At 36.7% G+C, this 23,161-nt stretch overlaps 1 protein-coding gene across 3 annotated transcripts; it reads right to left on the reverse strand.

Annotated features, from left to right (window-relative positions):
* Positions 1-9,380: 9,380 nt before the first annotated feature.
* LOC131429931 (ninjurin-B-like) lies at positions 9,381-21,471 on the reverse strand. 3 transcript variants are annotated; one of them, XM_058594462.1, is made up of 4 exons: positions 21,351-21,471; positions 10,421-10,846; positions 9,710-10,358; positions 9,381-9,650 (listed from the first exon to the last, which is right to left on the reverse strand). In XM_058594462.1, exons 2-3 carry the CDS (start codon positions 10,772-10,774, stop codon positions 10,203-10,205), a joined length of 510 nt encoding a protein of 169 aa, XP_058450445.1. In that variant the 5' UTR covers positions 10,775-10,846; positions 21,351-21,471; the 3' UTR covers positions 9,381-9,650; positions 9,710-10,202. The 3 variants fall into 3 exon arrangements, with proteins under 3 accessions (XP_058450445.1, XP_058450444.1, XP_058450446.1); XM_058594461.1 differs by having other exon boundaries at positions 21,075-21,452; XM_058594463.1 differs by lacking the exon at positions 21,351-21,471 and adding an exon at positions 20,840-21,061.
* Positions 21,472-23,161: the final 1,690 nt, after the last annotated feature.

The raw sequence follows: 23,161 nt of genomic DNA on the forward strand, positions 1-23,161 counted from the left end.
AACAACTAAGTTTACTGCTTCAATGAACCGTATTAGTTTTATTTCATATATATCAGATCAATTTTTTGTCGCTCAAATAATACAGAGTATTGCTTTCTGTGCGCGTTTTATAAGTACAAATTCTTCAATTTCCTGGAAAAGTTTCAACAATTTGATTCATGAATAATCATATTTTTGAAAATGGCATACTATTACATGACACATTTACTTTAGAAAAATGTATTTGAGGTAAGGATCTTGGGAACCAATCATTGGGTTGTAATTAAAATACCAGGGCTTGATTGTGGTATGTGAATAATTCGGTCGTCTCACCACAAAAAGCTAACTGTCTTGAAATATGACAATATAAATCAAAAGCTTGGTTTTAGGACATTGAAAACGAATATAAATTTAAATAAAAGTACACGGAAAGACCGATATCAGCATTTTGGCGAAAAAATTAGTTGATTTTTCTGATTTTAGTTAGTAACTTTTTGAGAGAACTAAAAAAATCTGATTTTTGCTAATTTAGATTTTTTAATTCTAATTCACTTAATAATAATAAAATATTTGTTGAAATGGCTATTTTTTTAGTTGAATTCACCAATTAAACGTGCTGTCATTTCTTAGCTAAGGCACATTTCATTTCTATGTTTTAGTTGAATTAGAGTAATAAAACGTTGTTTTCAACCAATATGAATGGTTGAATTGGCTTCTGCAATTTTCAGCTATATGGCGCTCTATCACCGAGAAAATGTTAACACCTTAATGACTACTAGCCACTAGATGGCACACTACTACCGTACTACCACTACTTTCAGTCGCGGTTGTCTTTTCTATATTGGCAGGTATAAATACGATGTTGTATTGGAGAAAAAGTCATAAACGAAACATAAACTTCTTTTTGGAAGTTTTTCTTATAAATCGCTGTTTTTTTCATAGGACTTCGCGAAATCGACTCTCTCACTGAAAACTTTGAGCACTCGGAAAACAAAAACCGAATACAAGTAGCACACTGGACGGCGTATCCCGGAAGTTTGGAAGATACAAAAACATCATTTGACATATACAATTAGAGTGCAACATTCGAAGCTCACTTCACTGTTCCGTGTAAAAACTTTATTACGCACAATCGCTTCAAATGCGCACAAATTCTGAATAAATACTAATTCCACTAACAGTTTACGTCATTTTTACATATCGGTTTAGAAATTTATATATGGATATATCGTAACACATGCGAAAAACATCCAAACAATTTGCAAGCAGTTTCAATAAGACTGTCCTTTTTAGATTTTTAATGGAATGTTTTGCTTTGACACTTCTCATGAGTTTTTGGCTAATAAACTTGTTAATAAAACCCATTTCATTTTTGTTTTCTTTGTGCTGTCCTTCAGTAATGATGGTGATAGATAAATAGAAATAAATTTTCTGATTTCAATAACAAAATTAGTTGTCAATGAGAATTTCGTATTGGATTGAAATATTGCTAGTTTGTGCCCAGGATATTCGCCAACTGACCCTGACCCCAAATATAATGAGGGGGACATTTTATTTTTCATATCAGTGTAATTATGACCGATCGACGTACAGCGCAACTCTACCGGAGATTTCAATTCTGAGGTACAAATGTACCCCACGGAAGCAAAAATCCACAAGAGCTTTTTCAACGGTCAGTATTTGTTTTCATACGTTCATGTTTTTCATACATCTACGAGTTTGGTATTATTCTCGTTATAAAACAAGCTTATAATTATTACAAACTTATTACGCTTAGCTTCTGTTATGCTCAATAAATTGCAACACTTGGCACGTTCAGGTTCCTTCCGTTTCTTGCATTGAACTCTAGACGGCGTCTAAGACACCTGTCCATGATAAGCATCGAACGGTGACGATGTACAATCAAGTGATACCGAACAACGTGTAAATCAATCGATCAATTCAAACGGCAGTTCGTTATCAGCCATATATTAATTGTAAAATGCAAAGCGTTCGGTTTAGTTCTTCTTCTACCACATACCGACCTATCACGAAACAACGATTAAAAAACACGCAGAAGGGTTCATTAGGGTAGCTTCATGTGGAAACGACGTTCCCAGCAGTATCAATTTTCCGAGCGTATAACACGTTTGTGCACAATGCCACTATTCGCCAATGTTAATTTGAAGTTTTTCTTTCTAGAGTTCAGTTTGGGAAGGATCCCGATCATCGGCGATAGCATGAGCTATCGAGTGACCCAGAATGATAATGTGGACATTCCGAACGTTTTTGAGCGATCGCGTGAGTCATCCGGGCATTATGGCAGCAATATAATTACAACGGCTGCCTCACCAATTGAGAGAAGTGAAAGTGAAACTAACTTGACAGTTAACGATTCTGGTAGTAATTCCAGTGGTGGTTACATCGATCCAGAGCCGTTTCGATCCTCGAATCAAAAAAAGGAATTGATTTTAAAACCAGGGCTCCGGTCGATTCCAGCGATCGCACCACCGGTTCCGCCCCGACAGACTCTCACTGATTCCGAAAATAATGTAGACAGAGCAAACTCGGAAACCAGTCCATACGATTTCTCCAAAGGTATCGCAGAATCCGCAATGGACATCTCCCTGTTGACCGCCAATGCCAACCAGCTGAGATTGTTGATAACGTACAACCAGGGATCGCAGACTTACACAGCTTGTATAACATTTGTAATAATGTCCCTGGTTCTGCAGATGATTGTGGCCGTTACCATGATCATTATTTCGGTAAGCTGATCGATCAAAACATACTACAGAAGTACTAGTGAATATTATTCGTTTTAGTTAATGAAACAAAACCTTCTTGAGACGACACGACAGAAACTGAAGATCATTACTACCGTCGGAATTGCGATTATAACGATGATCAACATATTGGTAGCCTCGCTGGTAGTGGCCGAACAGTCCACTCCCGGCTTAACAAGTCCGATGATGCTTGAATCTTTTCCTACTGAAAGCAGCACTGCAGCTATTACTGCAACCATTGGTAGCAGCACAACCGCAACTCCGCTAGAGATTTTGTGATCAAGGTGTTTTTTGTATATATTATGTACCTTCCGTTTTATGAACTATCAAATATACGATTTATTTTATTGGTCTTTTAAAATAATGAAAAGTGTGCAAGGTTGCATGACCAGTGGCATTATTCGAGTGATTTTGATAAGAAATTTCCGAAATCGTAAATTTAAAATTTTGACGCCAAATCTCTTAGAACTGCATGAAATGACAAGATCGTGTGTTAACTCTTAAAAAATATTATAGAAGAAATCCCATAAAAAAAAGCTGTAAGAGAAAATAAATATTTTGGTAACTAGCGAATAAAACCTAAGCGTTTAGCAATGGGTAGTGGAAGTGGTGGAATCATCGCATTTGTTTGTATCTGCTACTCTAAAGTGAGTATAATTTCACTCATTTTCGCTAAAAATGGAACTACTATAAAGTGAGTAAGATTGGATTTCCTCACTTTCGAGTAAAGACGGTATTTGTCGAATTTTGAGTTAGAGCTGCGCGCCGCCGCGCCGCGCCGCCGCGCCACGCCGCCGCCGCCGATAATTTCGACACGCCGCCAATTTAAGAAAAAGATGATCAGCGCTCCGGTTATCACATTTTAATCGTGCCGCCGATAATATTACATCAGCCGAAAAAATGATTTTATCAATGTGGAAAATTGTTTACAGTTTTCATGAAAATTCATTGAAAATTACACTACAGTTACTTTCCTCCTACTTATACTGAAAATCAGTACTACCGATGTCAACCGAAGCCAATGTCATTTGATTCAAAGCCTATTTTCTGTCTTTATTTAAAAGGTTTTGAGCCATTGGCACATTATCGGTAGCGACATCTGAAAATGAAAAATGGAACCAAGAAATGAGGGTTCTTCCGAAAAAAATAAATAATGTTAGGTTTTTTCCGATTAACATTTTTTTTAGTAACCAGTGTAGTGTTGATTTCGCAGGTACTAGAATGTTTAGTGATCGAGTACCATTTATTTTGGATACTTTATTTGTTATTTCCGGGCATTTGAAAAATAGTATTGAACAAAATTTCATGATCCATTCTAAATAAACGTTAGTTTTCGCACAATAGATTATGATCAACATCACCAACTCAAAGTAAAAACATTTTCTTCTACTTCTACTATGACTTTTCAAATGAATTTACCCGTTTTCATAAGAAATCGTTACAAATGTGAAGTAATTAAAATTTGAATTTGTTAATTTGATATTATTTTTGATATCTGAATGAATTTGAGCGCCAAATCGATTTTATGTTAATTACATACGTACGAAAAAGATATACTTATTTTTTGAATTGATAAAACAATTTTTATACATGATAATTATCAACTATGTAAAAAGCGATTTGAAAAATAGTTCCGAATAAAACTTCATATTTCTTGCTCATAATAAAAAAAACCCTTTGTATATGAGTGAAATATTTATTTAAACAATAGTCAACCATCTCCAAATATCGCACTTATGTTCATCTCAATTTCTCCTCTAATTCGATACATTCGAAAACATTTACCATCTCCATTCACTACGTTGGCTTTAATGGATCACATAAACATTAGGATCGTTGATTGTAGGTCGACAAAACAATAAGATAGAGAAATTGTCCTGTGTGAATCAATATTAAAATTTTTAATATGTTTATAATTGATTACGCCGAATCGCGCCGCCTCCGCCGCCGATGTTTTCAGGTCACGCCGATTCGCCGCCGCCGCTGGTCAAAAAGACGTATCAGCCGCCGATGTTGACAAATTTGATCGGCGCACAGCTCTATTTTGAGTAGCATTTACTCAGTGTTAGAAAAGAAAATATTGGCTTGAATGATCAATTTAATTAACCTAAATCTATGTTCAATTAATTATGTATTTATCTATAGACACAATATAGTCCCAATGATAATTCCTAATAATGTTTAAACATGATCAAACACATTTACAATTTTTGCTGAGGGACTTTAAACTTACCTTTGACAGCACAGAATCTGTCCGCACAACTATCGTGGGAAATCGGGGCCGAGACATTTCGAGAAAGGGGGTGAAATTATACTCACTTTAGAGTAACTTATAACGATCGTGTAGGCTGACTATGTGCACATCACTGAGCCTAATTTTCACTTTCACATTATATGGTATTCTAATATATTTGCACTATTGGCCAATTATAGTTACATCATATGAAATATAAACCTCTCCTGTATTTTTTTTATCAGATAATCACACAACATACATTGGGAAAACTTATAAAGTGCATATTGTATTCAATCTGAATTTATATAGATAGGTTCATGCTGAACATATAACTTTTTGTATAAAATTCATATAACGTTCAATGAAGGCCATCGTTTTTCTCGAAGATGGCTGAACCGATTTTGACAATAGATTCAAATGAAAGGTCTCGTGGTCCCATACGGAATTCCTGAATTTCATCTGGATCCGACTTCCGGTTCCGGAGTTATAGGGTAAAGTGTGTTATATATTGTACACCGTCACTTAAACCGGCGAAACAAAAACCGTAAAAAAAATTCTAAACTGGTCTCAAAACTTCAAAAATCGATAGTCATTATCAGTAGGCAACTAAACAAACCGATTCCGGCTATCCTGGTTCCCGGTATCCGGTTCCGGAAGTTCCGGAAATAGTGATCATATATACCAAAATGTATCACACCTACTTTTCTCAGCGATGGTTTGACCGATTTCCACAAACTTAGATTCAAATGAAAGGTCTTCCGGTCCCATACGGAATTCCTGAATTTCATCCGGATCCGACTTCCGGTTCCGGAGTTATAGGGTAAAGTGTGTTCAATATTGTACACCGTCACTTAAACCGGCGAAATAAAAATCGTAACAAATTTTCTACACTGGACCCATAACCGTTATTCCCAATCTTAGGGTCACTTGAAAGGTCTTATGGTCCTACCAAAAATTAGTGCCTATTTCCGGATGCAACAAACATTTAAATCGTTATTTACAGTGCGTACTAGTAGAGTTTGTGTGTCATGTTAGTTGGTGGCCGTACGAACCGACTTTGATTATACCGGTTCTCGGGTTCCTGTGCCGGAAGTGCATATAATAATCGAAGAGAAAAATTTTCAATAGAATACCACAATATTATATACATGAGAAAGGCATCATTACACCACTAGGTGGATTAAAATAGGTTTTTTCGTATGAAATCGTTTTACAGAAATAAATTCATTTTAACACTTCAATTACACTTATATCGTTTTCGTTTTTGAACCTAGACGCGGGCTACTCTGACTCCGAGTAAACCGAACACGTGGTACGCGCCCTAAACAACAACTCATGAAAAAAATAAAAAATAAACAAACTCGGCTGGATGCGTGGTGTGACCCGAGAAAATTTTCGGATTGGAGTTCGATCTAGAGCGACCTCAGGTTGCTAAAACAAACATATCAAACGTTGTTTTGGCGACTCTGGTGGGTTATTTAAAGTGGAAGCATCGGGCAAGCCAATAACTTTTGATAGATTTGTCAGATTAACTAATGATATACCGCGTTGCAAGCGTCAATTTGGTCATGAAATAGTGCACACTAAAAGAACGCGCTGAAATTGTTCAGCTTTACATTCAAATTAACTTCTGCAAAATAATCATGTCAGACGAGGCACATTTAATTTTAAATAGATGCGTTAATAAGCAAAATTGTCTGTTCTATGTCACTGAAAACCCTCAATCAATTGAAAAATAGACTCCATGCGACCAAATAGTTACGGTTTGGTGTGGTGTTTGTGCGGATATGGTGATTGGTACCTATTTTTTTCCAAGACGATGATTGAGACGAACTGTTAATGACGATCATTATCGAGCCATGATAAATGATTTTGTGATGTCCATTGTTCGTGAAAATGTTTTGAATGGCTACTGATTTCAACAGGACGGTGCAACATGCCATACAGCTCGACTAACAATCGATTTGTTACGACCATCGTTACCATCGAACGTGCCAAATCGGGAAAGAATAAGAAGAAAACGAATTGACAATTCAGTCCGCATCGTCTCACTCAATTCCGACAGATTTCCGAACCAACCGGTTGGAGGCGAACTTCATTCGCAGTCGATTGTTGCATTGGATTCCGCATTGTACTGATAATGTGGGCCCTTGCTTGAAGTTGAATGCGCTGACATTCCAGCGATTATAAATAGCTCTATGATGCGGAAATTGCAGGAGAACTGTAGCTTTCTTATCAATTTCAAAATGATATTCAATATTCAATATTTATTGGACATCGTTTAGTTCATAAGTGCATTTTCGTTATGGGTTTTATGTTTTCATGTGTGTTTTATGAAATATTATCTGCGCACGACTCATATAATTTATCCGATGAATATAAACTATATAATGGGAAAAGTTTTTTCGGATTTTCGTATAAATTGGAATTGGAATTTAAACTTTTGATTTTCAATAGAATTTGTCGAAACAACCGTCAAAATTATAATTTGTCATTTGTATTCAAAACAATCACCTCGTAGACCAGTTCGTGCTCGCATCTCACCCGACGCAGTCGAGAATCGTTTACGGTCGAAACAACAGAAACAAAGACAATACGCCAGTGAACAATAGAGTGTACGGAATGGTCAAGTACGATTTAACAAAGCCTGAATCTTGGCCTACAAGACTAAATTCAATTTGTATAGATTTCAAGCGTTGCAAAGTTAGACCAGCAGCAATTGAAATCTTACTACTATACTTACTTAAAGAACGAATGCATCTAGACGCTAATACTGTAAGTGAGATTCAATTTAACAAAGCGTCTAGCTGTGTGTACATTATGTTTAAACGTGAAAGAGATGCAATTGCATTCGCTTCGGTTAACAATGAGGTGCACAGCGTTGAGTGTGACAACATTAAATATAAAATCCCCGTGCACATGGTGGACAGTGCCATAGAAGTACGCGTGTATGACCTCCCCCCGCAGGTCACCGATCAGTACGTTCGGGAGAATATGGCGCAGTACGGTCAAGTCCTTTCCATCGAAAGGGAAGTATGGCGGAATTTTTTCCCCGGTATCCGGAATGGCGTGCGAGTGGTATGTATGCATCTACGTAAGGTAATTCTATTTTACATCATTTGTGGTCAAGGTGGGACACATCCGTGTAAAACGCTGATTACCTATGAAAATCAGCTGGTTACATGCCAGTTTTGAGAACAACCGGCACACTACGGTAAACCTTGCACCGAAACTGCGAAAAGGACATCTTCAACCAAAGACAAGGTCAACCGTTCAACAATGGAAACTAGTGAGCGCAGTACCCCTGTTTCACCATCAAACCAACCAGCAACTGCAACCAATGTACAACAAGGCGCATCTACAGCAACTAGCAACGAGCTCAAGACTGCGAACATCAAGGAAAACGAAAAGAAGACGGAAATCAACAACAAAACCACCGACGCGGCAATGGATGACGAGACGAGTCACGAACGAAGTGCCCCTCAACCCTCGCAGGAGGGAAATGGAAGCTCCTCTCCTCCTACAAAAAGAGTGACAACGAGATCCACTTCAAAAATGCATTATTTAAAAAATCGGCTAATTCGGCCACGTAAAGCTTGTACGCAAATAGGCCTGAATAAAAATACCTTTTAAATAAAAAAAAATCACCTCGTAGAAAATTTGACAGTTCTTAAAAAAACAGTTGGTGGACGAAATCTGGCTCTTGAAAATCGGCCGATTAATTTTGCGTCTAAGTTGAGTAACACATTCGAATGTGTTTTGTAGGCATATTAATCGGCTGTTTTAATACAAAGTATTTTAAAACTCCCGACTAGTACACCTATTAAGTCGTACCATCTTGACCGATTTGTACAAGTTTAAGTCTGTTTACTAAACCGGGTGTCGCATCGGTCAACGCTAATGTTAAACTTCCATAAAGAAATTTTGTTGGGCAACCTTCAATAGCTCAATTGGTAAACAGTAGACTTTGCAAGATAGCTTTTCTATGAATTGAAATGCCAACCCAGGAAGAACTCATAAAGAACTTGTTCAAGTGGTACGTTCCTCGGATTGTTTGGAGATTTGTACCTTGCCATGGCTTCTCATAATTTTCCTGATGAGAAAGGAAGGATTAATGAGTTTTTCAAACACGCTCTATCGAAAAATATTGTTCTTAAGCAAACCCTTACCAAAATTCAGAAAATAGTTGGAAATAAGAAAAAATAAATAAAGTTGGGTTGCACTGAATCATGATTGGTGATTTTTTTTACCACCCCTCACTTTAAATTTTCTAAAACACGTGTTTGTTTCTCAATTGTCAATTGTACTAATAATAAAGTTTAATCAAAATGCTACTTCTGATAGATGTTTATTATCAATGTTTTTATTATTGTATTTTTTTAAATCAATAAACACGTAATCTCACGGATCCAGAATAAATTGTTCACAAGAATTAGAAAAAAAATATTTATATTATTGTTTCACTGGACTATAACTGGTTTTAAGAGACAGTAAATGAACTACAAATCGTTTGGTTATGGTCTACGAAAATCTCCATATATCTTAGAGTAATCAACTCTGGAATGTTCAGCATTGGTGATGAACGGAATAAGAAGGTTTATCACAGTGAGCAGAATAGCTCCGAACGTTGTAAAAACCTTCAACTTTAACCAACGGTGCTGGTCATGCAGCTGAAAGTATAGTGAACCAATAGAAAACGGAATTATCTACAATAGAAAGCTGAACTTACGGCAATAGTCATCACATTGATTGCAATTAAAACTTGTATCACTAGGGAAAAAATCACGAACACCGTACTGAGGATGAAATTTTGCGTTTCCCGGAAGCTGATAAACAACCGCAACTGATTGCCGGTGGCGGCCAAAAACGACACATTCAAAGCAATCTCAATTACACTGCGGTACAGGTCATAGTTGCTGTAACTGAATCCTAAATTGTATTCCGATGCTGAACCGTAGGTTATTTCGCTAGTTGGTGTGATCGGGATATCAACCGCTGAAGATTTTCCCACGGGATTAGCACTGCTGCTGTGTTGATTCTGCATCCTGTCTAATTCAAGTGAGACTAGCTTTTGTTCGATCAATTCAAAGAGTTCGATTCATTGGCGGTGTTCTTCGTTAACATTGAAAATGCGGAAGTAATCTTGTTGCGCGTAACCGGAATGAAACAAATTGTTCTAGTTCTAGGTAAATGGCAGGATTTATTGAAGTGTGTAAATTTTTTTATGGCTTTTCGGAATCACCAGAACCTGAACCAGACCCGTCAGTGACTACTAACGATGCTACAAGGATGTTGATTACGGTGATGATTGACACGCCTATTGATGTAGCGATCTTCAACCGCTCCAGTGGTAGACTACGTTTCGTTTTTGGCTGACTCTGAAAACAAAGATGAATGTTTTCATAGATGTATTGCTATCCCACTGGTACTAAACACTTACCCTGATAATAATAACTCCGCAAGCCACGAGTATTTGCAGCACCAGTGAAACAATCACCAAAGTAATGCACGCAAAGAACGTCTTCGATCGGCCGTTGTAGGTTATCAGCAATCGCAGCTGGTTGGCATTGGCCGTCAGCAGGGAAATATCCATGGCACTCTCGGCTATGCCTTTGTGCAGATCGTACGCATGTGTTTGCTGGCCACGGTTACGCCGACCACCATCGATTTCCGTTTCGCTAGCACTGCGCATCAGTAAGAACGAAGATACGGCCCGATCAACCATTTGGCGCTTCTCCGGTGGGGGCGGACTGACGGGGCTCATTTCCACGGGAACTTCGCTTTCTTTGGCCATTTTTGGGAATCCTTACGTTATTCTTTTGGTTTTTACTTGAAACACAATTTGTTATGGACTGCAAGTGTTTATCTGAATGGGCAATGAAACACGTTTGTAAAATTATAATAATTAATCTTTTGACATTTTTAGAATCAGAGTAAGTAAAGTTTTCATCCGAAAAAAGTGTAGATATAACTGCATTTATATGTACATTGTTTAGGGCCGGTGAAACATGTAAAACTCAGGTGGGTAATTTTTATACCAGGGGAAACGATCCACTATTTTAAAGTATACTAAAACCTCAATTTGCACGAACTTAATTTACCCGACTTTTTACACGCGTTTTATTCGAAATAACGCGATTTTTTATTTAATTTACGCGATGATCGCGTAAAAAAGGTTTTTGCATAATGATGGAAATTTCAATTTATATAATTACAAAACAATCTAACATGCTTCAGGAAATTGAATACTATAAAATGTACATGAATGAATCGTTTAATTTCAAAGAATCTAAATAAGAGCGTGGGCATCCAAGAATTATCTGGAAAACAAATATTGTGTCACTATCTTTACGTTTCGTCTTAATTCTCTTATTGTAAATAATCGCATTTATATAACTATTAAGTGCGGTATGTACTCGTAGTACTATTTACAGAAAATTGACATACTGTGATAAGATCTGTAGAGGAACTTGCTCATGGAACCTAACTGGAACAGTTAAAAATAAACAAGTAAACAATGTGTAGCTCTAAAAGTTTGAACTACAAACAAAAAATGTATTAGCCGTTGTAGTTCTTGTTGTGACACAGTGCAGTTCCTAAGGACAGTACTCCAAGTAGTTCTTGGATCTTGGATCTTGGAACATCTCTTAAGCATTTCCATAGTCACATAACATACTCAGAACGTCCTCAGGTGCTAAAGCATTGGACGTAGTAGGATTGTTCATGTTATTTACACTAAAATCAAATGAAATTTGAAAAACCTTTTTACCAAAAAAAATTGAAATGACGCGATGTTTTATTTAATTTACGCGAAATTTTATTTACGCACTCCCCGGCTCTGCGCGTAAATTGAGGTTCCAGTGTACTCCTATATTCTAACGGAAATTATAGTTATCCCTTAAAAGTGCAAGGTCGTTTTTTTATTAATGTTTTGTTTCTATAAAACATTGCATGTAACGAAGGACCCAGCTAGTTTCAATACAAAGGCAGCAGGCTTTCGTGATCCGTTTTAACTTATTCGTGTCTGCGAATTTTCGAAATTATTTCTTTGAGAATTTTCCAGGTCATCCAGCATTTCCTCGAATACAAAGAAACAACCGATCTTCAATCAAATCCATGAACAGTCCAGCCGCATTTCATTTTTCGAAAGTACCAACCTTCAGAGAACAAGTGTCAAATTTTCACATCAATAGCATCACAAATACTGAATATAAGACGTTACATATAAGCGGCGTTACTAATTCATTTATGAAAAATGGAAATAACGACAAAACATTGATAAAACCGTATATTGATAAAACATAGCTTTTTAAAGGGAAAAAATCAGCGCAAACCCAGCACTAGCTTGAGAAGTATTTCTCCCACTCGGATCCATTAAAAAATAAATACTTGTGGTGTTCTGATTTTGAACGTTGCCAAATGAAAAAAATTAAGCAAGTTTTCATAAAGTTCATTAAAAAAAGTGTTGAGATGGTTAGCACATAAACTGGAAGTTCTTTTACGATCTTGTACGAAAATCTGGGCATAAAAAAGATCTTTTCCAAATGGATGCCGCATTCGCTCACAATGCGTTTGTATGAACAATGGACGAAACATGGATCCACTATTTTTATCCGGAGTCATACCAGTATTCATACTGGAAAAGTCACCCGAAAACGTACCAGGTAGCTGAGGTGCTGAGGTAGAAAGTACCTTCAAAAGTAATCATTAGATTGATTTATTGATGCGTTTGAAGTGCGAAATCGTAAAAACGGCCTCATAAATGAACCAAAAAATCATCGTTAACCAAGACAATGCATCGTGACATAAGTCAATGAAAATATTAAACGAATTTGGCTGCAATTTGTTTCCTCACCTTCCTTGTCCTTTACTGATCAGAAAAAGACATGCAAGTGAAAAATATTTGGCTCGAACGAGACAGTCATCACTACAACTGAAGTCTATGTTTAGGTCATTGACAAATAATTCTATAAGGATGGAGTCTATTCGATACAGAATCTTGTTTTGTATGAGTAATTTTATTAAATGCGAACGCACTCGTTGAAACCCAGAAATCTTATGAAAACCGTGTACAGACGAAACTGTCTAAAGGAACACATGACAATGATTTTCGTTCCTAACTGAAGTTCCAATCACCAATTATCTGAAATATGTGTAGAAATATTTCCAAGCAGTTTGTGTGATGTGTGTGTGTGTGTGATATTGAAAATCAATTCAAAATGATTGAGATATTAATGTTCAAAACCTGTTTGTACGATATTATTCTCTGTATTTTGAATTTGCACACCGGTGTAGAAAACATAAACGTAGTCCTACGTCAAAAGATTTTGAGTGATTTTATTTATGTGAAAATATAGAAGCTGAGACGAGACAAGTATCTTAGTATCTTAGCTTTCACTTTATACCAAAGGAGTCGAGCTTAAACATCTGCCGGAAAAATTCCGATAAAACACTTCTACCATTTAGACAGAAAGAAATAATGAAATTTACACGACATGTAAATCAATAGTAACATGTAATAGACATGGGTTGAATCGAAATTTTGATTGAAAACTTTCATCGATGCAAAACTAAATCGGATTGCATTGAATTTTCAATCAATATAACCGCATCTTTCAATTAACGCTTAGTTTGCAATTAAATTATATTGAAACCTACAGAATTGTAAAGTAACTTTATGTTCAATTACCTGCTCCAAATATGTGCATGAAAATAGATGTAAATTCACAAAATATTTTTATCTGTGTACTATTAGATTCGTCAAAGCTACCAGAAGTTGTTACTTTCTACTGTATTCTTCTTTTGCCGGTTCGGATAGTAAAGGGTAAAAGACCTTTATCGGTACTTTCCGGTATATCGGAGACTTGAGTGGTTTACATTGACGAGATGCTTAAGCTCGGCTGGAAGGGGCAAGTTAAGTTACTAAAAGATTTCTGCTTGCTCAAATGATCCTTGTCAAGTCTCATCTTAATAAATATATTGTTAAAAAAATTCACATCCTTCCTGTACCTTGAGAACTAGCATTTTATAATTTGGATTTTATTTATTACTCCGATTTACAATAATAATACTAAAGCTACCGTTGTTTTTCGCTCGAAATTTCAGGTGGGTAATTACCCACCGTTGGAATTTCCGGGTGGTTAGTACTATCCACCGTACCCACCTCTTTCACCGGACCTGTGTACAAAGATATACTGAATGCTCGATGAACCTTATGTCAAGCTAAAATGTAAATCTTAAGCGTGAGGCAAAATAATAAAAGAAATACAAATGCATGAATTTGTCGGAAATGATTGAAATATTTACTTATGTCGTATTCGCTTGATGCCATACTTTCCACTCTAATTGCTGTCAAACCGTTTGTTTGAAGTCAGTTACAAATTTAGTTTCAACGTCATTGAACTGAAAATCGAGTCAGTTTCGAACCTGATTCTTATATTGGGTTGGCTCACACCTCCATCGCTAAGTGCAAATCCAGCTCAGTTTCGTGTAAAGTGTTTACTTGGTGAAACTACCCTGAGTCAGTTTTATTTTTTTCAAAGAAAAAGACATTAGATTTATCTTGCGACTTTTGCGAAAAGACTACATGTCGGTTCATAATCTTTTTCCGTAATAAAGTGAAAACCTTTTTGAAAAGTGTTTTAAATAATCAAATGCAATCATGCTTGGTTTCTCTGTAGTGAAGAAATAAAAGGAAGTTTATTTCTCCCTTGATTATGGCGGGGCTGTTTCTTGGATTTTTCATAATCATAGTGTCTAGATTTGGGTAAACCGGTCAAAGCTAGTAGATCTAGAACGCGAAAATTCAATACAACGATTACGTCTTAATGTTATTGATTTTTGCCAACGATCACACAATTAACATAAAAACTCAAAAAGGAACAAATCAGTCAAATTTCGAAAACAAATGGAACAGAATTATCTATCAAAAACATTTCACTAGTCAAGCTAGTAATTCTAAATTTAACTTAATTTGATGACCTGTTTCCAATCAGGTCCGTACCCAGGGTTTCGTTTCGGGAGGGGCCAGTTGATTTCATCAGTTCTGGAAGCACCGAAAAAAGCGGCCAAAAACGTCGGAATGCAATTCACACCGATTTCTCAGATATTGCTTGGACTATTCCACGAACTTATATTCCAATGGAAGATATTATCCCGTATGACATTTAATTTAATCGAGATCCAATATCTAGGTCTGGAAATGCAGGGAAAAAATTAAATAGTCATTAGAAGCAGTGATGCCACTTTTTCATAAAGTCAAATGCATAGATTTGCTTTCAACTATACTCATATTCTTATATTGACATGTCCCTAACAACTGGGAGCTCTGGACGACAACGGAAGGCTTTAAAAATGAGTGGTCGTTGGCGAATAGATGGCCAATAAGCCCTTTGTCAACATCCACTTTAAAGAATAATTTCAGAAGTGTCAAAAACTTTACCAAACGAAATATTAAACATCTCCTTCAAAATTACTGTTATGAATGACTCTTAGTGAGCGCCCAATTATCCAGAATCTGTCTTCAAAGTGAATGTTGACAGGCTTATAGGCCGCTATGAAAAAACATTGCGGGATTTTACTATTTTTTTGTAGATATCCCGAGAAATAATGTAAAATCCGTAGATTTCAAGAGATTCATCCGTAGATCCGTTGATCTACGGATAAATCCGTAGGGTTGGCATCGCTGATTAGAAATAACAATGAAACAAAAACAGAAAAATCTTCATTTCAAGAGGTTAACCTATTTTGTGCATAGGACACATAACCATTTTCTTATGTTTCGTCTTCAACTCGTCAGTACCTAACAGTTTATGTTGAACTGTTATGTGACCCAGCAGCTCAACTAAAACTGTTATGTACTGACGAGTCGAAGACGAAATATAAAGTATAAGAAAAATGTTTTCTACTGGGTTCAAAACTGTTTCAATTTCAAGGTCTTGTTGGTTGGTTTTTATATAAACTTGGATTTCCGGTTTTCAGTTCCGGAAGTAGCAGCAACAAACTCTAAAAACGGAACATACATAGGCCAAATTTCACAAATGATAGAATGAGTTCAAATAAAAAGTTTAATTCGAATCCGGCTTTTGGTTCCAGAAATACAGAATTTTGAGTACTCAAAATTTTAAACAGTTATACACGTTTTTTTGCAGAGGCGGTAGATTGATTAGGGCACTGCGATTCTCATAACACGACAATTTAAGACGTGAATCCAAATTATAACTTCATATTCAAGAATACTGCGTACTAGTGCAATGTAATGTTTCTTGAGACAATAAAATCGTAAAAACTTGCGCAGAAGCAGGCAGGCAGAGCTGATGATCACATTTTTAACAGACATATCCTTTCGAACTGGAATGAAACTATTGAGTATTTAAATAAAATTGTCTTGAGAACAGTCTCGAGATCAGGTTATTGTATTACATTTTTTTTAAGATATTATTATTTAGGCCTATTTGCGTACAAGAGTTACGTGGCCGAATTAGCCGATTTTTTAAATAAAGATTTTTTTGAACTGGATCTCGTTGTCACTCTTTTTCTAGGAGGAGAAGAGCTTCCATTTCTCTCCTGCGAGGGTTGAGGGGCACTTTGTTTGTTGCTCGTCTCGTCATCCATTGCCTCATCGGTTGTATTGTTGTTAGTGTCCGTCTTCGTTTCGTTTTCCTTATTGTTCGTAGTCTTGAGCTCGTTGCTAGTTGCTGTAGATGCGCGTTGTTGTGCATTGGTTGCAGTTGCTGGTTGGTTTGATGGTGAAACATGAGTACTGCGCTCACTAGTTTTCGTTGTTGAACGGTTGACCTTGTCTTTGGTTGAAGATGTCTTTTTCGCAGTTTCAGTGCAAGGTTTACCGTAGTTGTTCACAAAACTAACATGTAGCCAGCTGATTTTCATAGGTAATCAACGTTTTACACGGACGTGTCCCACCTTGACCACAAATGATGTAAGATGGAATTGCCTTACGTAGTTGCATACGCACAACTCCGGATGCCGGGGAAAAAATTCCGCCATACTTCCCTTTCGATGGAAAAGATTTCATCGTACTGCGACATATTCTCCCGAACGAACTTATCGGTGGGCTGCGGGGGAAGGTCATGCACGCGTACTTCTATGGCATTGTCACACTCAACGCTGTGCACCTCGTTGTTAACCGAAGCGAATTCAAGTGCATCGCTTTCACGTTTAAACATAATGTACGCACAGTTAAACGCCTTCTTGAATTGAATCTCACTTACATTATTAGCGTCTAGATGCATTTGTTTTTTGAGTAAGATTTCAATTTCATTTGCTGCTGGTTAAACTTTGCAACGTTTGAAATCTATACAAATTGAATTCGGTCTTGCAGGCCAATTCCGTACACTCTATTGTTCACTGGCGTATTGTCTTTGTTTCTGTTGTTTCGACCGTAAACGATTTTCGACTGTGTCGGGTGAGATGTGAGCACGAACTGATTTTATTACATTTCTTAACGTCTATTCATAGAGCACAACGAATCCACAAGGCTTGATGATGATGCGATAGATTTTGAGAGCTGGTTCGAGCTAACTTCTTTACTCCGATTCGTGGAGACCGAAAAACATCTTCTAAATTTGTAGGTCATATTTATTGATGACCATACAAACTTACTTTAGTTATACTGGTTTCGGTTTCAGGTTTCCGGAATTCCAACACGAAAATCACATCGATTTTTCAGAGATGATTTGAGGAACAGATAATAGCTCGAAGAAGCCAATTCAGGTGAACAAGGTGAATCTTTTCGACCCATTGAACCTCCTCCATTGTCAATTAATCATTCTCTTCTATGGTATATAATAATGGCAAAGGCCAAATATGCATTCGAAGTGCGCTTGCGTTCGTCTTTTTAGTCCTAAATAAGTATGTGCGGGATCCAGTAGTAGGATATCTTTCTCATCAGCAGAATTATTTGGCCCATTTTATGTAGTGTGTATTTGCCCCGGTTTTAGCCTCCATTTTATGTAGTTCTGATACTGTCAGTTGCGGTGGAGTTTCGACTATCACGAAACTCTTAAAACCACTGTATCACAGTGTAATCTGCAGGATCGACAGCCCTATAATATTCCTCAAACTGTTCTTTTTGTTTCCGTTTTTTATTTCAGGAGAGGCCAGGGCCCTTCTCTAGGTTTCCTTATTGTAATGTTTCCTAATTATAACTGGAACTATGAATGTAATATAAAACGAGAGTGCTTATTTGAAATACCATTGCATTCCATTAATTTTACACACGTCACTATACGAAGTAGAACAGACGTAAAAATACAGATACGTATTTCGGATGTTTATTACATCCTTCATCAGTTCCAATTACAAAACTTTGAACACTTTTTCGCATGATTTCCCTAGGTGTGAAAGACAACTTTATTTTCTTGTCACATAAATCACACGAGAGTTCGATCATAATAAAACAAAAACGAACTTGTCATTTTAATCAACAGTAAAACAAAAATTTAGCGATGTGAATGCTGCTCCCAAAATTGTGTCGATCGCGATAAAATCTGCAAGTGTTCGCCACGCTGAATGAGAAAATTTTACACACAGTTCTTATGTGAGCCTGTATATCTGCTTTACATGCTTCAAACCGTAAAAATATATCAGAATGCATTTAATATTTGTTAGATCTACTGTAAAAATGAGTCATTTTTTTGTCGGTCTCAGAAAACGTAAATTTACACGATTTTTTCTAGGTGTGTGTCTTTTCATGAATAAGGATCACTGACTGGTATTGATAGTTAAATCCGTAGATTCCCGTAGAAAACTTTGGTTATTGCGATGTGCGGTTTGGGGTTCCAAAATATGTGTGTGTGTGTGTGTGTATTTTCGAAGATATTTATACGCGCTCAATTTTCTCAGGGATGGCTGAACCGATTTTAACAATTTATGCTCGTTTGAAAGCTACTGTTGGGCCATTTATCAAGTTCAAAGATCAAATGGCAGTAACTTTCGGTTCCGGAGATATGATTGTATTAGTGACGTAACCGACGAAACGTGTTGTATTTTTACGCGCTCAAGTTTCTCAGAGATGACTGAACCAATTTTAACAAACTTGGGCTCTTTTGAAAGCTACTATCGGACCATTAATCATATTTGAATATCAAATGGCTGTGACTTTTGGTTCAGGAGATATGATGGTATAAATGACGTAACCGACAAAACGTGTAGTTTTTTACCGCGCAAGTTTCTCGGAGATAGCTGAACCGATTTTAACAAGTCTAGGCCCGTCTGAAAGCTATTGTTAGGTCATTGATCAAATTTGAAGACCAAATGGTTGTGACTTTTGGTTCCGGAGACATAATGGTATAAGTGACGTAGCCGACAAAACACTTCGTTTTTTACCGCTCTAATGTATATAAGGGTGCTAATATTTTGGGATCACCTCTAATTTCGTAAAGCGCTATTGTTCAAAAGCTTAAGCACCTCGAAAAATGTCCTCATCAAAATTTGAGCTAAATCGGACATGGGTAAGGGGTGCTGGGTAAATGTTTGAAAATTTTCGATCTTGAAAAAGCACTATAGGGGGAAGTACATGAAATTTCCGAAATCAAAAATTTTGTCTGATGCCAAAAATTTTAAAATTTCATGAAACGTCGAGATTTAATGTTATCTAAAAAAATTATTTTTTTTTAAATCGACTTCCTGGAACTTTATTATAAAATTTTTTTTTCGAGATAACACTAAATCTCAACGTTTCAAGCAATTCTAAAACTTTTGGCATCAAATTTTTTTTTCGATTCCAGAAATTTCATGTACTTCCCCCCCTACGGTGCAAGGCATTATCACACCAACAGGTGGATTAAGAAGGGTTTTTTTTATTTTTTTTGATTTCGAGTGTAGAATAAAATATTAACGGTATAAATAAATTCGTGCCGTTTTACTGATAAGCTTTAGTGACAAAAATGGTTGTAAATTAAATATTTAATGTATTGTCCATCGCTAGCCTCTACTTTTTCCCAACTTTCGGACAATTCACAGATACCCTTTTTAAAAATTTAACTGGTTTGGCCACAATCCGTGAATCGTTCTATTTTTTCAGGCCATTCTGCATCGACGGAACCAAATAGTAATCGGAAAGAGCAATATCTGGGCTGTACAACGGATGGGGTAGGATTTCCCATTTGAGTGTATCTAAGTGTGTTTTTATCAGCTGTGCAGCATGTAAGCGAACATGCCATATTTTATCGTTTTTATCGGTCGCTTTTCTTGCAATGCTCGGCTGAAACGTATTAATTGTTGTCGGTAGACCTCCTCCGTGATCATTTCACTTGGGCCCGCTCAAGACAACTAGTTCTTAACTTCGAGTGGTTTTGCAAGTTCTTGCGTTTGTGACGGGTCTTAATATCGAGCAATTCTTCTAATTCATCATCTACCAACTTTAGTGGCGCACCGGCTTGTTTTTCGTATTCCAAATCGAAAGTGCCACTTTCAACCCGTGGGAACAACTTCTGATACGTTTGCTCAGCTAAAGCATGCTTACCACATACTTCCACCACAATACGATGACTTTCTGCGGCTGAAATAATAAAGAAACATTCCCCGCAAACACACTTTATTCGTCACAAAACTCGACATTCGCATATTTAAAAGAAGTATTGTTGTTTACGTTGACATAATGACGCTCATTTAATCTTAAACTGCGTGACAGTAGCTTTCCAGCGCATTTTTTGTAAGGTTAATCACTGGAATAAAAACCAAGCTACGCCATTTGTTAGAAAACGGTACTAACTAATTTAGACACCTATTATAATACCTGCATTTTTGTTTGTGGTTGAAATGTTTTACTATATTTTCATTAGAGGTTGAGGCAATTTTTTGCAATAATAATAATGTTGAAAGTTAAGTTATTACGTACTGTAAATATTTAAGGTAGCTTCTTTATAAACAATTGTAATGAGATAGTTCCCACAGACAGATAGGTGCTATTTAAGCATTGTATGCATATTATACACGTTTCACAACATAAACGGTTGTCTTTCTCTGTAGTATATAGTATATAGATACAGTTTGAAACCTATTGTTCGAATATTCAATTATTTCATCATACAAACTAGAGAATTATGGATGAGTATTATTATCCAACTAACAACCTAGGCATGCGACCTCAACGATTGATCCGCACTTGTTAGTGTCATTACGATCCTACACATTTTCACTAGTTCCACATCTTCACCCCCCGCCAACAAGTTCTCAAATTCTCACACACGTGACACGTTTTGTTTCCAGAGCTTCTTTCGTTATCCGACGCCGCTACGAGACTGCTGAAAATGGTGACAGTTGTTTGTTGCTGTCCGCTGGTGCGTAACCGAACATTTTGTTTCGAATCGGTTGATAACATCACATGTAGTTTTGATCGAATCACATACCGTGGTTTTCGCGGTTCCGCAACACTTAGTATCTGCGATCGCCGCCTGTACGACACGAACCCGAACCCGAACTGCCGCTAGACTGGGTGGTGCATTTAATGAAATGCAGCGAGTGTATCGTACGGAACGGAAAACTCACAATCGGTGGAATTTCGCACCAGTCTGGTTGTGTGCGTTTGTTGAACAAAATTGAACACTTTGTTGTAATTAAATATGATGAGAATGTGATGTACGTTTGCTTGTATTTTTTTCACCGAACAATGATTCTGCGATTGAAGTGAGAGAATGATAGTTCTCCTAGAATATGGTCAACATTGCGTTGTGCGGCTGATGGTGACGCGCGATAAATTGTGTATCGGTCGACTTGTACGCACGCCTCTTCAGATAACGCAAACGGCAAACGCATGCAATTGAAAAAATAATTTCTTATAATGATATGATTGAGTAGAGTTCTGTAGAGCGTAACTGATTTTGATGTTACTAAAGAGTACGCTAAATTTCATTGTGGATAGTAAACATTCGACAAGTTCGATTTTTTTTAAAATTCAATATAAGATGCCATAGATAATTACTTTAAAGTAGAAAAATAACTGTTGTTGTTTTTGAAGTAACTGAAGTAACCTAGCATCAACCGGTACCAAAACCCCAGAATAACTAATACCCGTTGATGGCCAGAGAGCCGCCACTAAGTTTAGTTCGTTTTTCGGTACTTCAGTGAAGACTTGGCACTTCTTTGCAAGAGGTGTTTTGCAAATAACATAAACTTTTTGACTGCTTATGGGTTTAGTTGAGTCGTTAGGTGTTGTTAGAAGTTAGAAATGAAACGTGCAAAACCCTTAAAAATTTTTTAGAAATATCTAACGGGCTTCGTTCGATTGTACACTTAGTTATTTTCAAAACGACTGATGATTCCTGAATCAAGTGGGTGAATGTCTCGAAATAAGAATGCTGGCACCGGTTGTGAAAGGTGTCGAAATCGAAAATCCAGATGAACGCTGCGATGTTCTGATTGAAGACACCGAAGTCTTTGGAGCCGTGTTTCTATATTTATTATACAAATATTAGAGGTCAGTTGAGGGCGTATCTGACCCAGGACTCCACGAATCTCTTCTATCATGAATACGGCAGTCATAAGTATTCGGGAAATGGGCATGGCTGTGAACATACGAAGAAGGATTAATATTGGGAGCTTCGTAATTAAAATACGGAGGCATAAACAAGTGTGAAAATTCTGCTCAGATTCAGATCGAAATACAGCTAGAATATTAGTTATTTTCTTTCTGAATTCGATTGAGTAAAATTTTATAAAACTAACCAATTGTTGTTTTTTTTCTTAACTGTCATTTTTGTTTTCAAAGTGACGGAAACAGGTGGTTAAAAAAACAATTAAATCTAGTTGAATTTTCCAAGCTGGCAGTTTAGCGAAGAAACACATAATTAATTCAATATTTTTTAATCAATAAATAGATGAATTTACATGAGTTGAATGTAATGGGCGTTTTAGCTATTTCAAAAAGCAAAGTCTTGGCATTACATTCCTTTTGTGGAATTTGGTCTTTTGCCTTCAACAGACTTCGCAGCCGATTCTTAGCGTACAGAATCATTGCATGGCTAGTACTACGACTCTACTGACATTAAGAATCCTTCCATGTCGGGGCGCAAACATATAACAACTGGTGCTTAATACCAGCGCCCTATGCATTGATCTGCCAACTCCGGCAGCTCTTTTAACTATTCATTTCATTGACATTCATCGACTTAGAAAAAATATAAAAAGTCCCAGAACGACTTTTTCCAAAAACTTTTTTTAG

This window comes from Malaya genurostris, chromosome 2 (assembly GCF_030247185.1).
Source record: "Malaya genurostris strain Urasoe2022 chromosome 2, Malgen_1.1, whole genome shotgun sequence".
NCBI lineage: Eukaryota > Metazoa > Arthropoda > Insecta > Diptera > Culicidae > Malaya > Malaya genurostris.

Coding starts and splice junctions, on each gene's coding strand:
- LOC131429931 (XM_058594462.1), bottom strand. CDS start 10,774: ATGGCCAAAGAAAGCGAAGTTCCCGTGGAAATGAGCCCCGTCAGTCCG. Junction 10,359..10,420: donor GCGGAGTTATTATTATCAGG/GTAAGTGTTTAG, acceptor CTTTGTTTTCAG/AGTCAGCCAAAAACGAAACG.